This window comes from Mercenaria mercenaria, chromosome 1 (genome assembly GCF_021730395.1).
Source record: "Mercenaria mercenaria strain notata chromosome 1, MADL_Memer_1, whole genome shotgun sequence".
In the NCBI taxonomy this organism is placed as follows: domain Eukaryota; kingdom Metazoa; phylum Mollusca; class Bivalvia; order Venerida; family Veneridae; genus Mercenaria; species Mercenaria mercenaria.
Window position 1 is genome coordinate 66186964 of NC_069361.1, and position 17041 is coordinate 66204004.

At 32.6% G+C, this 17041-nt stretch overlaps 2 protein-coding genes across 2 annotated transcripts; both read left to right on the forward strand.

Annotated features, from left to right (window-relative positions):
* The first annotated feature begins 1302 nt into the window (after positions 1 to 1302).
* On the forward strand, positions 1303 to 5915 carry LOC128555245 (uncharacterized). Its single transcript, XM_053537038.1, has 3 exons — positions 1303 to 1441; positions 3904 to 4071; positions 5718 to 5915. Exons 1-3 carry the CDS (start codon positions 1406 to 1408, stop codon positions 5832 to 5834), a joined length of 321 nt encoding a protein of 106 aa, XP_053393013.1. The 5' UTR covers positions 1303 to 1405; the 3' UTR covers positions 5835 to 5915.
* A 3595-nt stretch (positions 5916 to 9510) lies between these two features.
* Positions 9511 to 15227, forward strand: LOC123566005 (low-density lipoprotein receptor class A domain-containing protein 3-like). Its single transcript, XM_053551129.1, has 4 exons — positions 9511 to 9621; positions 13382 to 13583; positions 14442 to 14617; positions 15210 to 15227. Exons 1-4 carry the CDS (start codon positions 9511 to 9513, stop codon positions 15225 to 15227), a joined length of 507 nt encoding a protein of 168 aa, XP_053407104.1.
* The last annotated feature ends 1814 nt before the right edge of the window (positions 15228 to 17041 follow it).

Sequence of the window (17041 nt, forward strand, 5' to 3'; positions counted from 1 at the left end):
AGCATTTATTTTTGCAAAGAACCATATTCACAATGGTTTTCTTCTATTACAATGTTTAACCACAAGGGCAGTGAAATATTTTGGAACGTCAGATGAATCTTTACAAAAGGTCAACAGTTTTGTAGTATTTTCTAGGTATTTGTCTTCATGAAGTCCATTCAGTGCATGTACTTAAGGCAGTGCTAGATTAGGGAGCTTACTTTAGTCTCATTTCATTACATCCCAGACACAATCAAATAAAATATGCTATTTATTTGCTTTGTTAAGTTCAATGTTTCAAAATGATTGTCATAAAGATTTTACTGATGATCGTGATGAGGTACGAACAATATAGTTTACTCCGTTTTTATGGTTTTGCAACTGACAGTTCCAGACCCATGCCCGCCGCTTCCCTCTTTAATGTATATTCGTGTCTGTTTCTTACATTTGCATTTCTTTATTTTTTTGTATATATGTGCATTGTGTGCAAGTATGTGCTTTTACATATTTCCAAAGTGTAATGTGATGTGCTATATAGGTGAAAGTGTTCTTAACTTTTTTTTTTATTTTCTTAAAAAAATTCAATTCTGTTGTTTATCTAGATCGTCTCAATATAGACCATTTAAGTTTCAGTAAGTATCAATTAAGGTAGTTCTGCACGTTTGATAAACCAGAAGTGATGGCGTAACGTCATATAGACGGAAAACGTACAGTAAAGCCTGGATTCGGCGTACGGAAATGAAAATCATTTTATGATATTATGGGAACCCGTGAGGATACTTAAAACAGTTGTACCTTCACTATCTTTCGAAAATTAAAATATGACATTAAAGTATTAGACACTTATATTACACTTGAATATCCAAATTAATGTCATGAAATAACCTCGAAAATGCGGTTTACTAAAATGGTCAAATGTCCCAGACTTAAGCACACGAACCTATACATTTTATTTCACCATATTGTAGACCATAATTATGTTTATTTACGACTGTGAGAGGTTTCACAAAAATCATTATTGTAGAATGGTTGCTATTCGCGAAAATGTTATGAAAGTTGTGATTTTCCGATAGACTCCCATTGAAAAATTATGTGAGGTTTAAATGTTTAGAATAATTCATGCAAAAAAAAATCAAACACATGACCCTACCTTTTCATTTGCTGAATTTTCTAAGTCTACTCAATTTTTTTGAAAAATCGGGGTTTATCAAACAGGCAAAACTACCTTAATTGATACTTACTGAAACTTATTCAAAGAACGTGAAAAACTTCCTTGAGGAAATTGTTAGCATTTTGTCTATTATGGAATACTATTATTTGGTGAAACTTCTTATCTGGAAGCTAACCATGTAATTATCATATTCAAGTAATGGCTAGTACATAATATAACTTACCTTATAACTATTTGCAGCTGAAAATAAACCAAATGGCAACAGTTCAGAGTGCTACCAGCATAATCAAGGTATACAATGTATATTACTGTCAGTGATTAGAAACACTATGTATTTATGAAAATTTCAAACGCCAAACCCCGCCCATTCCCTCAATAGTTAGGCAGCATTTTATATCGAAAATAATGAATATTTTAAGTGCATCACCTGTTATGAAAAATGCATTAAAATGTAAATAAAATCGAGGAATGAAATGTATCAACTGATTCATCTTACGACGTCTACCCTAATTTCAAGTGACAAAATATGTAAAACAACCTCTGGAAAATACATACGAGTTTCTTAAAAAAAGAGGAACTATTACAAAAATAAAACAGTGCTATATCATAACCATTTACTTTTTAGATCTTTATTTGGATTCATATTGAACATTCTACCGGTGCTATTTTAAAAACTTCTATTTCCTGAAAAAATTGTTATACGCAGGTGTAACAACCCAATATCCGTATAAATTTCTGTTACCTTTTAAAAATTTGCAACATTTTAAACGTCTTAACATCAATAGAATATTATCAAAGACTTTATACCCATTGCATCATTATTTCTAGAACATGCTTTTCTCAGTGTATGAGAAAATTCGATAATATTATCTTTATAGAATAAAAGATATTTCCATGGTTTCGATCGACTTAAAAAGAATTCCTATAGTTTTTTTCCTTGCATAGAATGTTTTTTAATTCACATATATGATAGGAAAATTTGTGCTGAAAACAATGAACAAATAAAAACAATAGGTCACCAGGCTTGTTTTTGTGAAAAATTGTTTTGAACACACCCACTGTTGCTGAAACTGCCAGCGATTTTTCAACATTTTCATAATTATCTGCTTTTTTATAAATACCAACCAAAATATATATCCAGGCAGCACAATACGGTTTTTTTCTTTTTACAGATTTTATTATATACTTATTTGATATCATAGTCATATTTGTAATACTCTATCCTTACAATAATGGGTATAAATGAAAAAAAAAATATTGTTTCATATTTACTTTTGTGAACTTTCTTCAATGAAAAATACCCATAGTGAAGAATATATTTTTAAATTTTGAAAAAAACTCTTTCATAGAATTTTTTCCTATTTTTCTTCTTGTATATAGATAATGGTATTGTGAGCATAAAAATGGCTAAAAATGTATGGGTCACCAGGCTAAATTTTATGTTAAGACCGCTAGAATACAACACCTGTTCGGACGGAAATGGCGCGAACCTGGCCAAATTGATTACATGTATGTCTGCTAAAAGTTAAAAAAAAAGTTTTAAAAATTCTTAATTCTTTCTATAATTGAATACTAAATAATCTGAAAGGTGATATTGTCTTATCAGTACTAAGTCAATTATCTTACATTATATGAACAACACTGTCTTTGTACTAAAATGCGATGTGAAACATCGCATTTTAGTACAAAGACAGTGTTGTTCATATAATGTAAGAAAATTGACTTATGAACACAACCACAAAAATAGCAAGATACCTGTCAGGCATGATACTTGTCAATACAACATAAACCAGTATCAACATTTGATTATTGATATAACTTATCAAAAATGTTATTTCATTCAAAATTCCTCATATTTAAGATTGTCTGTAACATGTTTCAACAAATGTTGACTTCAGTTCAGTTTTCCATTGAAAGTGCCGGCTGCGCAGAAAGATGCGCATAAAAAACTATAGGAATTCCCTTTAAATATGGAAATAAAATGCTGTCGTGAGAAGATAATCACATTTCAGCTTGTGTATTTTCCAGCTCTATCACAACACTAAACTACTTATAAGATACTTAATGCTTTATTCATTATAAATTTGTACTTGAATCGTTGTGAGGCAAAGAAATTTTACTTTAAGAAGCCCAGTATCACCATATATATGATTACTATTTGTAACTTAAGAAATAATAAATTCCTAAGTGTAGTTTATCATAGATTAACCCGTGTTTTTAGTTTTTATGCACAAGAATATATCACGATGGACGTAGGCTTAATTCGTATATTGTTTCGCATGAAAACGTAAAACACAGGTAATTTTACGATAAATCCCACTTGGGAGCTTGTTATTTCGATTCTAACACGACATACAAGAATCAACAGTGTTAGAATAAAAGGTAACTGCTTTTTACGATATGAAGTACACTTCTTTCTACGCACCTGGAGCATTCTATACATATGAACGGCGTCAATAGTTTGCACGCGCACGGGTTATCGCAAAATAATCGTTGATTGATTTTCCCTTACGTGCATGCAGGTTATTTGCTGTTTGTGTTAGAATTAATAACAGTTAGCAAAATAATTTGTCTTTTCATCAAAATAACACATTATATGTAAGCACAATTCATGATCGAAAGAATTTTATATCACTCATCTATGCGCCACTCTGCAAAGTGACCGTGAAAAAAAGACTATTTATTGAAGACATGTATTGTGCGTAGCAACGGCATTCATTGAGTATATTATTAATAAAACTTTTCTGACACAGTTGACGGTGGTTTTAGTTCTTGGTCAAGTTGGAGTCTATGCTCTAACAAATGTGGAAATGGCCTCAGGTCACGAAGACGTTCGTGTAATAACCCCCTGCCAAAATATGGTGGAAGAGATTGTTTTGGAGAAAAGAAAGAAATACAAGCTTGTTTTGGAAGTTGTCCAGGTAAGCTCTATTATTTGTTTTCTAACATCAAACTTTTCGGGGGTGTTTTATTAGAGAAACATGTGTTAACATAGAGACTATCGCGCTTACGTGCTGATAAAATAGATTTTACATATGCGCATCCATGGCAAAGAATAAACTTATTACGTCATCAAAACGGATCATTCATATGGAAATGACGCCAACGTGAAAAAAGAAACGTAGAGATTTCAGCACATTTCATGGCAATTGTACGACATTGAGGGACAATATATTATTTTACTTGTTTTTTTACGCGTTTTATATTATGATCGTGAAGTAATTGCTATGAAAAGCCTATTCGTCATATTTTCAACATGGTTAGGTTTTTTATAATCTTATCAACTAGAACGTTTGCGACCGTATTTTTTTATTTAGACCAAATGCACTTATAGGCTTATCATTATAACTTTTAGGGTTAGAATAAATCCAACATAATTTTAGTGTGGTAAAATGTAGCAAGTGAGAAAATTTAACAAAGATAAACTGGCCTAAAAATGTTATGACACATTTCTGAGATACAGCATCTTAAATTATGATATAAAGTCTATACATATCGTATCCGTTACTGCTTTTTTTTCTTCTATATATAATGTAGCATAATTGTCTGTTTTGAATATCAGAAAAAAAAAGATATTTTAAAATTTCTTTGAAGAACTGGTAGGTTATGTTTTTTGAATGTTTCCTCTTTGTCAAAACGTGTTTGGGTGTCAAAAGTCTGGACAGTGAGTTTCTAACTAAAGTTATACATATACATTTATTTATACAACAATCATTTGAATTAAAACATGCTGAACACTAAAATTGTGTACGTCAGTCTGAAACCAGAAAAAACTCATCATAATGGATTAAAAAATAATATTTTAACAACGTAACTGAAGATGTTCGGTACTTGATAGCACTAGCATCTGCAAAATTCAGTTGCAGATTGTTTTTATATAAAATACTACTTGAACTGTTTTATCATGTAATAGAATGCATGTATGTGTATAAAAATGATGCTTATTTTTCAGTAAATTTGTGTTTAGATAAATTTCGAATACATTGTTTCATTATAATCTTGAGGAAGCTATCCTTAAATATTAACAAATTTTCAGTCTTTCTCTTGAATTAATTTGAGAACTTTTTCCTGTATTGTTACTTAAGATATATTATAACAGCTTTTACATTGTGCCCTTTAATGATAAACACATCAAGGGCATATCCACTAAGGTACCAATATCATCCTCTACTAGTACAGACAAACAAGCGATCTGACCAGGCGGACAGAGTAAGGCAAAGTTTCAAGAACAGAGAGAGAGAAAGGGAGAGAGAGAGAGAAATCCTTTTCAATACATGCATGTCCGGCTAACTTAGCTCTTTGCGAATAGACATTCTAGCAACACCGAGCATCTCAGAAATTTCCAGCGCCTGGCCGACGATTCGAGCCTTGACCTCTGGATTGACAATAAATTTTACATTGGAATTTGTTTGAGGTTCCTACATTGTTTCTATTAATATAATAGGCATATTAAGAAAAGAATATATTGTTTTCCTCAGTTTTTGAAAACATGAATACGTGTATTGGTACAAAAGATAGTACAATTTTATATTCCTAATGAATTATTGAAATGATATTCAAATTACAGTTTGTTCAGATACACTGGGAAAATGTTATAGCGTTTTACCGTCGATGTCAGTGTGGAACAATGCTCGATATGACTGCTGGAAAAGACATATGCAACTTGTATCTATATTTTCAATAGAGGAATTACGTTTCATCAAAACTTTATTACGAGAGAGGAGATTTTTAGATGGAGACACAGCATATAGTCTCTTCAATGTTAGTTTCTACGCCCATATAGGTATGATCGTTTATTTAAACTTTTATCCTAAGTTATTCAACACAAATTCAATTGTTTTTTGTTGTTTTTTTCAATCGCCCACTTTAGGTGAGTATTAGGATATAGCGTCGTTTTCTACAATGTTTTTCAATCATATAAACGACGATGTCTACGTTGAAGTGGGCACAATAGCTACTAACGGACCTTTCGAGTAGGCTATTATTTTGTTGTGTAAAATTTAGTCGCGTATAGTGAATAGATGTTTTTTATCTAATGAAGTGAGAATTATTATTAAACGTTGTTCATTGATTTAAAGTGAAAACTTTCAAAATATTTCCACAAGCTATTTTAATCTGCAGCTAAGATATACCTTTTAGAAGGGCGGCGATATTGTTGATTTTAAACAGATGCATTTATCCAGATTGTTCAGTCTTATTCAGACCATTTCATATTAACGCTTGGCATATGATCTGATATGTAACGGCGGGCAGTTAACCTACATTTAACCAGTGTTCCTGGATTCTGTACCAGTACAAACCTGTTCTTCGCAAGTAACTGCCAACTTCCCCACATGAATCAGAGGTGGAGGACTAATGATTTCAGACACAATGTCGTTTATCAATTAGTCACGGAGAACATACGCCCATCCCGAGGATCGAACTCACGACCCCGCAATCCATAGACCAACGCTCTTGCCTACTGAGCTAAGCGGGTGGGCTGTGAAAGAAAAAGTTAGAGAAAAGCTTTATTTAGCGTGGGATTCTAATTTTCTATTGTGATCATTACGGGTTTATAATTTTTATGATGAACACATCTCGAAATTTCTAAATTGTGACACAATAAAATAAGAAGAAGAAAGAAATATGTGTGATTTTATATATATAGCTGAACGTTTGTCAAAGAGTTGTCAGATTGCTTTAAATAAAAATAGATTGGCGGAAATAAAAAATAGCGACATCGGAAATCCGGTTGCAAATAAATTTGAATGATTTCATATTAATTTTATGAACATCGAGTACTGAAGCCAGATTGACAAAATGTCCAAATTTATTTTCAGGGTTACGATTTGTCAATCCAGATGGAAAACTATTTCCGGTATGGGAAAATCAGGTTCTTGCACATTTTCTAGCATGGTAATGGAAATTCATTTTTAAGTTGTTCGCTATTTCGTGTGCCCCTAACTACAGTCCTCTGACAGCAAAGTTCGTTCTTCAGTTTATAACAACGATTTTGCTGGCATACATCTAGATATAATGTTTGAATAGGACTTATTCTTTCGCAGCATTTCTTGATGTAACATTCTATTTTTGGGCATATCCCGTATGAAAGCTTTAAAAGTTTGAAATAAAACTCGCTGACCGCTCGTTCCGAAAGGGCACCTGGAGACTCCAGTCCTGATACCTGCATGTGTCGAAGAAGCATCTAGATTGAAATTAACATTGTGCTCGTCTCTGTTTGTTATGTACTTTGGCATTCTACCAAGTGCAAGTATATGTCGTAGATTGAAAATAGAATCTGGTGTCCACCTTTAGCGGTGAGGCATCTGAAGCCAGTTAAAGGGAATGCATTTTACAGAAAAAATGAATGAGAGCTGAATAAGTACTTAGTTAAATTACATGAGGTATAATAACTATGTTTTTTTTTGTACTAAGGAAACCTGGGGAACCTTCTGCTAGATCTTGCACTCGCATGAATTTTCAAAAGTTTACTGAAGATAACACATGGGAGACTGTAGACTGTGAGGTAGATTTAGCAGAATATTTCATTTGTGAAGACCGACTTAAAGTAACAAATAAAGGTAAAGCTCTTCATATCAAAGACATTGCAAATTGATATATTACTTTTAAATTACAAGTTAATCAATCAAAAATAATACAACCCGTTTTGTTCGATAAAATGCAAACACTTTACATTTACTTTTAGTTTACAAATACTGTTGTATTTTACATGTACAATAAATTGTAACGCGTTCACCTTCGCGTGGACATATTGTGACAAATAGTAATTGTAAACATAATTTGATGCTATCTGCTACTGTAGTTTTGAATGGGAGAATTGTTATTTTAAAAGCAACAGTTTCTCTGCAATTTGTCTAAATAATTTCGTTTATAGCACTAGTATGAAGAACAAATTCTCGGAAGTGCTAAATCTTAAAATGAAAACTCACTTAAGTGGACGTCATCAGATCTATTTCTTTAATTCTTAACAAGCAAATATTTGACGTCCCTTGGGCATTCTACTATCGTTCCGTCCTTGTGTTAAAGCAATGTATCAAAATAGAATTTAGCTTTGAAATTTTTCTTCACACTTGTTGGGTTACGTCAATCTAGAAACGTAATTAGAATGAAATTGAATAAACCTGACAGGTGTGGACTGAATTATACTAGTATTTATTTATTATCCGTTCAAAATACATGATTTATTAAAATACATCTTAAAAAACCTAGTAGAACCGTAAATTGTGACGGTTTCTCTGTCAGACAGGCAACGTGTCTAAATAGCCGACATTGCGACGTCTTCAACGTCAGCAAGACATCAGTAGTTTGCTCGAATATTTAGTGTTTGCTAGTTATTTTGTAAAAAGATTTTGTATTTCTTTAGTACTGGTATCTTAAAGAATATAAGTGCACTGAATCGCTGTATTATATACTTAGGTGTTAATAGCTCATACTGAAAACATAGATATAACATCAATATTCAAAGAACGTTGATTTTATGTCGCTCATACTTTACAAAAGTCATCATGTAAAAATACCTTTTTGCAAACATTTGTGCTTCGCAATGGGCATAGTCACAATCACATGAGGAATTTGCGTGGGGTGATTATTAAATCAGTATAAGATTTTCATCCAAATGGCTATAGTGTTTTCTGTACTTGTCTTTGCCTATGAAAACGAGCCTAAAAATCAGAAAATGAAACATTTGCTAACCTAAGATTATGTTTTGCATATAAAACAGATGTGTGCGAATTGACGCCATTGAAAGGCCACTTTGTCAAAGTTTTAACGTTTTTATTCTCAGTTATACATGTACAAGACTACACAGACGTATTCTTGTTTGAACAAATTTAGAAAGAAACGAAAATAATGAAAACGTATTCTTCTCCCTCGCGGATAAATTAATCTATGCATATGTTCGAGCTCGGAGCTATATCGGGATAAGGATTATAATCTAGGGAAACGAGCAAAATGGAAAGATAATTGTAAAGAAAATATACGGAAAAGTAGGCATGATTGATGAAAACTTTTGATTACATTTATCTTCAATATGACTTTAGATATTGAAAAGCTCTACAGTTTAAAAAAAACATTTTCAGGACCGACGCTCAATATACACGACTTTTTTTTATCATTATTGACCTTGCATGCTATATATGCATCCAATTTATCGCGAACAAGATATCGTGCAATAAGCTCCAATCTTAACTTAAATATCCAAAATTACCCGTAAATGAATATTGATTATTTTGTTATCAAAAATGCCGCATCAGATATTCTCAATACGTGAAGACTTATTGCAAAGGTTGTTAATTTTTGAAGAGGTTGAGTGTATTTATAAAAAGGAAACACTTGTTTCTATTTCATAACCAGCTTTATCGATGTTGAACGTTGTGTACAAGCGGAAACAGATAAACTTTGATGTAACGTACAGTGGGAAGGTTTGCCAAAGCTGGGATCGTAAATATCCTCATGAGCATGACTTTTTCCAGGTAATGTCATAAATGTGTAATTCATGATTATGTCAATAACTGAAATCACTTTATTAGAGACTGTTCTACAGATAGAAGATTAACAATTAATAGCGCCTTCGTAGTCATACCAAATGTAAGTGCATTCAGCATGACAACAGTAGACCGCCCGGCGGGTATTGATTCAAACGACGGATGGCTTCATTTGATATCTGTCAAAGGAAAGAGAATATCATGTAGTTTATCGTCGACTCTTTGACATATTAGGCGCATGTTAAGAAGTAAGTCTTAGGTACACACGGTTTGTCTGTGATAACTCAATATGAACATTATAGTCAGAACAGACGAGTTGTCAGCAAATTAAGGAGTTCCAAATATGTTTAGTACTTACAATCATTTGAAATTTTCTCGGCGTAGCTTTGATAAAGTTTTAGTAATGTTTTATTTATGAAATCGGTTTTCTGCTATTTCTACGCGGTCACCAGATCAAAACGTTCATTTGTATGATATCTACTGAGGTTTATGGATACTCACCTCTGATAGGCAGCAACAAGGATTTTTGCATGGTATATTATGTCCTAAAAACTTAGAAGTCTCCAAATGAAATTAAATTTTGAAATGGAACAAGTATTTCCCTATGAAATACAGTAGTGAGATGGCAGTTTAAGCGTCGTTTTTTTTTGTATTAGTACTTCTGTTACTTAACAGCTGGCAGTTAACCTAACGCAACTAGTTTTCCTTGATTTTGTACCAATATCAACTTGTTCTCAGCAAGTAAATGACAGCTTCTCTATTAAATCAGAGGTGGACAACACAATACGTGCTTGTGGATCTAAGACAAAGCAACGTAATAATAACAAAGCCACTCTTTTTTCTAATAAATTATATTTACAACATCCATCCATAGTGTTTTGTAAAAGATTTGCATGCATCTGATTTTGTGAATTTCAGTGTAATTGCATCCCGTGACTGGTAAACTAAACCAGCTTCATGACATTTAAAGTAGGTGCTTTTTACCTTTTAATGAGGTCAAGATTCATTTCGTAGGTCTTAAGTGTGCCAGAAGAGCTGAAACATAATAACTACTGTAGTGATATAATGGGCACTGGTTATCTGTGGTGTTTCACAACAGATAAGTCTACAAGATGGGAGGCTTGCAATGTTAGAAATGGTAAATATCCTTATTTGTATATCCTGATTTATTAATATCTCCAAATTTGTCTTGAAATTAGCATTTATACCCGAGCGTCATGAAAATTTTGTCATTTACATGAAAAAGAGAATTACTCTCCAATGAATAAAATCTGTATGAAGGTTTTTAACGTTAAACTTAGTTGAATAGAGTTTTTTTCATGAACAGAGATAAAGGATTGTACCTCCTAACGCCTCCAGATCACTCCTTGTACGGGCATCATGGGAATTCTATTACATGTATACAGAAATATTGATCGTATTTATTTCCTTACACACATTATTTCATTGCAACTAAAAATGTGTGTCTCGACTGATTATTTGTTTTTTTTTATACAAGTACATCTACATTTAACTATTCAATAGATATCACATTGGCAAGAGAGTGCAAAATTGACATTTACAATACTGGGAGACAGAAAGTGACAATATCAGGAAACGAGTGTTTAAGTTGGAAAAAGTCCTACGATGACAAATTTAAGAGTACTGACTATGATGTCTTTGCAATGGACAACTACTGTCATGACCCATTTAACGACGGTTATTCTTGGTGCTATGTCGAGACATTTTATGCAACTAGAAACGTCAGTAGAGATATCTGCGAGACTGGAGGTAGATTCAAAAACATTTTACACTTCATTTGATTTTAATTTATTATCAGTAACAGGATTTGTCGTTGATTTTATCTTAAATACAACATTAGATATTGCACTAAAGTGATCAATACATGATTTAAAGGATTTTTACTTTTCAACTTATACTGGTTTTGTTTCTTTAATAAACATCAACATCATTTAATAATCTTTAAATATCTGTAAAGCAACATGTTAAAGGGTTAAAGGAAAAAACCTAAGAAATTTTGAGATATACACAACTTCTCAAATGCATTTTTGCCATAACATTACACTTTAATCTTCAAAACGTGTCTTCTTTCGACAGAGTTTTAGAATGAAGTATCACTAAGCTTTTCTCCTTGAAAAATAATTAAAGTGAATCGAATAGCTCTCCAAATAGATGAGTAGATTTAAAAGAAGTTCCATTTTACATCATACCTCGTACATAAACTGATACTCCAATATTTCAAACTGAAAAATGTATGGTAATTTGATATACTATACCATAAACTAATACTCCAATTTTTTTTTCAACTGAAATATGTACGGTAATTTAATATGCTATACCATAAACTGATACTCCAATATTTTAAATTGAAAATTATACGGTTATTTGATATACTATACCATAAACGGATACTCTAAAATTTCCAACTGAAAAATGTACGATAATTTGATGTACTATACCATAAACTGATACTCCAATATTTTTAACTGAAAAATGTATGGTATTTTGTTATACTATACCACAAACTGATACTCCAATATTTTTAACTGAAAAATGTATGGTATTTTGTTATACTATACCACAAACTGATACTCCAATATTTTCAACTGAAATATGAACGGTAATTTGATGTATTATACGTGTATATCCACCCGTTGGTAATATAATCTCAACGTTTATCATTCCATTTTGATGCATAGGAGGTATCGAGCCAAAAGATAACACGTACTTCTTATTTCCATTTTCAATATGGGGTGCTTTTTTAATGTGGTCCATCCTGCTGATCGTTTGTCACATCGTTATTCTTCTAGTCAAGTCACGTGAGGTACAGAAGCGTTCAATACTACTCACGTCTACTAGGATAGGCCGCAACTGAAATACACATATATTAAATGTTCTTATAAAATATTTTTTTCATGAACAGCTGATGGACGCTTACATGTAAAACTAGTTCTAAACCTCACTAGGATATGATTAGTATATGATATGTCGCATATAAATAGTCAGTTTGTCAAAATTTCTACTCAATAACAGTTAAGCCATGGATCGGCAACAGTTTCGTACATGTATATATCGCTGAAGAAATACGTAACTTCATTTGATGATCAGATTATACATTTACCCCAAAACTGTAAACGGTTGACGATTGATAATTTGGTAACTGGGTAGATCTTAGACGTATGGCCTCAAATGTTTATGAACTGATTGCATAGATTCTGTTATCAGGTCAGGGTGTTGTTTTATTTCTAGTATAAGCAAATTCATGATCCCGTGAGACTGAAAATGGCTTCTGATTAATAACTTGAGACGATCCTGTTCTACATTTTATAGCCTTTAGTGTAACCGTATCAAAGATCATGAACAAAGAGTGATTAAGGCTATAATTACTTCTGTGACCCCTGAAATCCCACTGTATCTCAAGAAGACCTCTTGTGTTGACATAAGATCATAACGAAATGCGAAAAGCATCCGAAAGGGAAAAGGTGTAAAATACACTTAAATATTATTTATAGGTAGACTTTAACTGGCTATTACAGGGTAATGCAAAATTATTGGGGAAACAGTTTGAAATCCAGTTTTGAAAGCAATCTTGCAATTGATCAACCACACGACTTATTTCGGAATAAAATAGTTAGCTGCCGGATATGGTATCCAAATCTTAGACAATGTTATAAAGAAAGTTTACAAACCACATATTGATGCAATCTAAATCTAAAACTATGAAATTGTTTTCTTCATAACTTCACAGGATTATTTTGCAACTTATGTTTTCTTGTATGATATTCTTGGTAAAGAAGATACCAAGAATCCGCAAATGAACTATGGCGATAACGAAACAATTGACTTTTACTGTGACAATGGAAAGACTGTGCCACATCACGCCAAGTGTAATGGTAGATTTGAATGTAAAGATCTAACAGATGAAAACGGTTGCCAAAGGAACTTTACAGGTACAGAAATAAACCTATAGAGGGACATGTTAGATATAACTATGGTGCACGTATTTTTGTGTTTCGAAACGGGTTAAAGTTACAAACCATTCAAAGAAAACTTTAAATTTAGACAATCACATACATGAACTGTGTTTAATACAATGTGGACGATAGATCTGGCAAAATCCTGGGAACCAACATACTAAGGTCAATTAATGCGTTTGGTGCTGTTTTTGATTTTCTAACATTGATACAGATTTTCGCTAAATTGATCTTCCTATAAAATTGAGGTTGAAACATATCTATTATATAAGACTTTCTAAAATATCTTTAAAACGCCAAAATCAAGAGAAAACAAAACATGCCTGGGTCGGGAATCGACCGTAAGCCGGCTGTGCAATAAACATTTTCCTGCGTGTTTGACCAAAACAGCACGGAGGAATACGTAGTTTATGGTCGTCAAATATAAAGCTTTATAATTAATTCAGTTTACCTCCGGTACTCAGCTTCAAACCGAAATATTCATAGAAAAGACTATTTCTTATATTATTATACGACATATATTCTGTCGGAATCTAAACGGCAAAGCCTTCTTGAAATTATAGCAATAACATTCTGTCATCTAGTAGGTTTTGTTATCGTCGTGCGATCTTGAGTTCATTGTCTTTTGAAGGGTAAGTCAAACGTTTGTTAAAACGAGGCGTTTGATCGGATCAAAAAAAAGGAAGTCGCAAACAGGATTATACAGAAAAATGAATTTGATAGGTTCGCAATCAGATCTTACATTTGAAAGATCGTGTACGTTTGGATTGCTAAACTGTTTTCCTGACACAAACTTTTGTTACAAATTGTGCTCATAACTCCTTCAATTTTCAGGACATCAGCTGTTGCCACCTTTCAATGAGAGTGAAAACATATCATCATATAATTTCATCGGGATGTTCTTCGTTTGCACAACTAACGAATGGATAAACATAATTGCCGTCTGCGATACAGTTACAGATTGTTTTGATTCTTCAGATGAGAAAAATTGTGCCGATTTGTCAGATACGGTATATTTTGTATTTGTCTTTGTTCAGACCTTATGTATAGTTCGCAGAAGATCAAATCCAGGGTTATTCAAATTTTATAAAGTATATGTCCCTTCTCTTCTCAAATTCAGAACCAGCTAAGAATATATAAGGTCTTAAACAAAGTCAGCCTTACTTAAATCCTTGAAGCTTAAAGACGACACATGGCGTCAAAACTTACGTTACTCCTCGAGGCCGGCAAACAACCAAATGCGTCCATTCTTATGTAATTCTGCAAGAGCAATATACGCTTCATTCAGTCAGTTCTAACGTTGATAGAAACTTAAGTGTTAATCTTTAATGAATTCGCTGAATTAATGTGTTAAGCCTTACATAGACTCCCTGGGGTCGATAGACGAATCGGTGTGTTCATTCTTACTGAAATTTGAGAGGCCGATTTATGTCTCGTTGCGTCTTACTTATCACTCTGATGTCAATATACGACTCCATACTTAATTAACTCCAAGAGACTCAGTGCATCCTGACAGATTTTGAAAATTAAGACTATGACGTGTGTATTGCTGAATATGTTAACTCATTTGAACAAAATTCTATAAATTATTCTAAATTGTAGGTGTATCTACATGCCTAAACCAGTTCGTTATCATTCTGCCTTCACCTTTTAATAGAGAGGCATATCGCTTTGCATTTGTCAGTGCGTTAAAATTATGCCTTACCTTTCCGCGAGGAGGGATAAAACTTTGCACTTGTCTGTCTGTAATAAAAAGACGTTCACCATTCCGCAGGGAGGGATATCGCTTCGTATTTGTCAGTCTATTATTATTAAGCCTTCACCTTTCGGCAATAAGGGATACAGCTTTGAATTTGACAGTCTGTCATTATAATGCCTTTCTACATAACCAAAACCATTTTTCACTCAATATTGCGGGCTAGAAGATGTTGGTTGTATGTGTGGGGCAAAAATAAAAATGTTAAGTAACATTACGAAACCATTAGTTTTAACTGATTTTTTGTTCAAATCTGAAATTTTCAAAATTGGAACTGTTGTCGACCGCAACCAAAAAAGTACAATTATTTCAGTGTAAGTAGCCAGTTTTTTGGTCAAACTTTTGTGTGGTCTTTCACTGTACTCACTATTGAAACAATTCTAATGTTACCTATATGAGGTAAAAGAATGCCATTTTCTAAAATCATTTGAGAATTCAGCAATATCAAATGACATGCTATGAATAAATTAATATTTTTTTTTCAAAAAAGCTAAAGTCACCATGAAATCACAAAAATCATATAGGCCATATACTATTTGAGTGATTCTTGTCCTTATATAAACATTGCGTAAGTTTCTTACAAGACGCCAAAAGATACTTGTATTCCATATTCGTTTGTTATGATAAAGTGACAATGATTTTAAAAATAATTGTTTCAGTTGTGTGCGGACTCATGATCTTTAGATTTTCCTCAATGACTTTGAAAACAAAATGGCGAATCACAATTATTTTAGTATCTGACGACATTGTTCAATGTATCAAATCCCCACAAACGCCAACTATCTGGTTTAAAACTATTATTTGCTTGTAGACGCTACTATCAGGACAGAAATCATGTATGAAAAATCAGTTTCAGTGTAATGATGGAGACTGTATACACATCAGTCAAGTGTGCGATTTTATGTCTGACTGTATTGATGGTTCGGACGAATACTGTGGTAAGTATTAATATTTGGCTTGTACTTACAATTTAGCGTGGTAAGTACTATATGTTTTCTACAAAAACTAAGCGATTAGTACTTTATCTTCATTTTGGCAATAATTGACAGTGTTTAATGTGGTGTTTTCATATAGTTTTAACTATTAAAACATTACAAATGTGGTAACTGTTAGCAGCTCTTCCATTGGAAGTTATTTACATTAATAACTGGTGATAACATTCAGCTTATTCTGTGCATAATTAGTTAACCTGTTTTTATGTACTGGTGCTTAATCTATTGCTGTTTATCCACATATTATTGTGGTGAGTAAATATTTGTTACTGAGGTTAGTATTTACATCTTTATTAAATATTCAAGTAGTTAGAGGAGAGACTTTATACAAACAAATTACTGCCACAACTTGCCATACCAATTACGGCTGAGAGCCAAGTAAGACGGTCACTAATTTTCATTAAGTTAAACAAATCCGTCTGTGTAAAACAAGAGAACACCTTGGTATGTCATTTATTGATCAAAAGGGGATGATTCGAATAATTTTGGTAGAGACCAACTAGAACATAACACATTACATCTGAGCTCCGGGCCTCTTGGCAAAGACAAAATTATTTATGGTTTTCCCTTTTACAAGTCTATTTAAACCCTGGGTTCCACAGGACGGAGCATTATTTGATCAACCTTGGTAGAAGAAAATGATGCTATATACCAAAAAAAAAAAAATAAAAAAAAATAAAAAAATA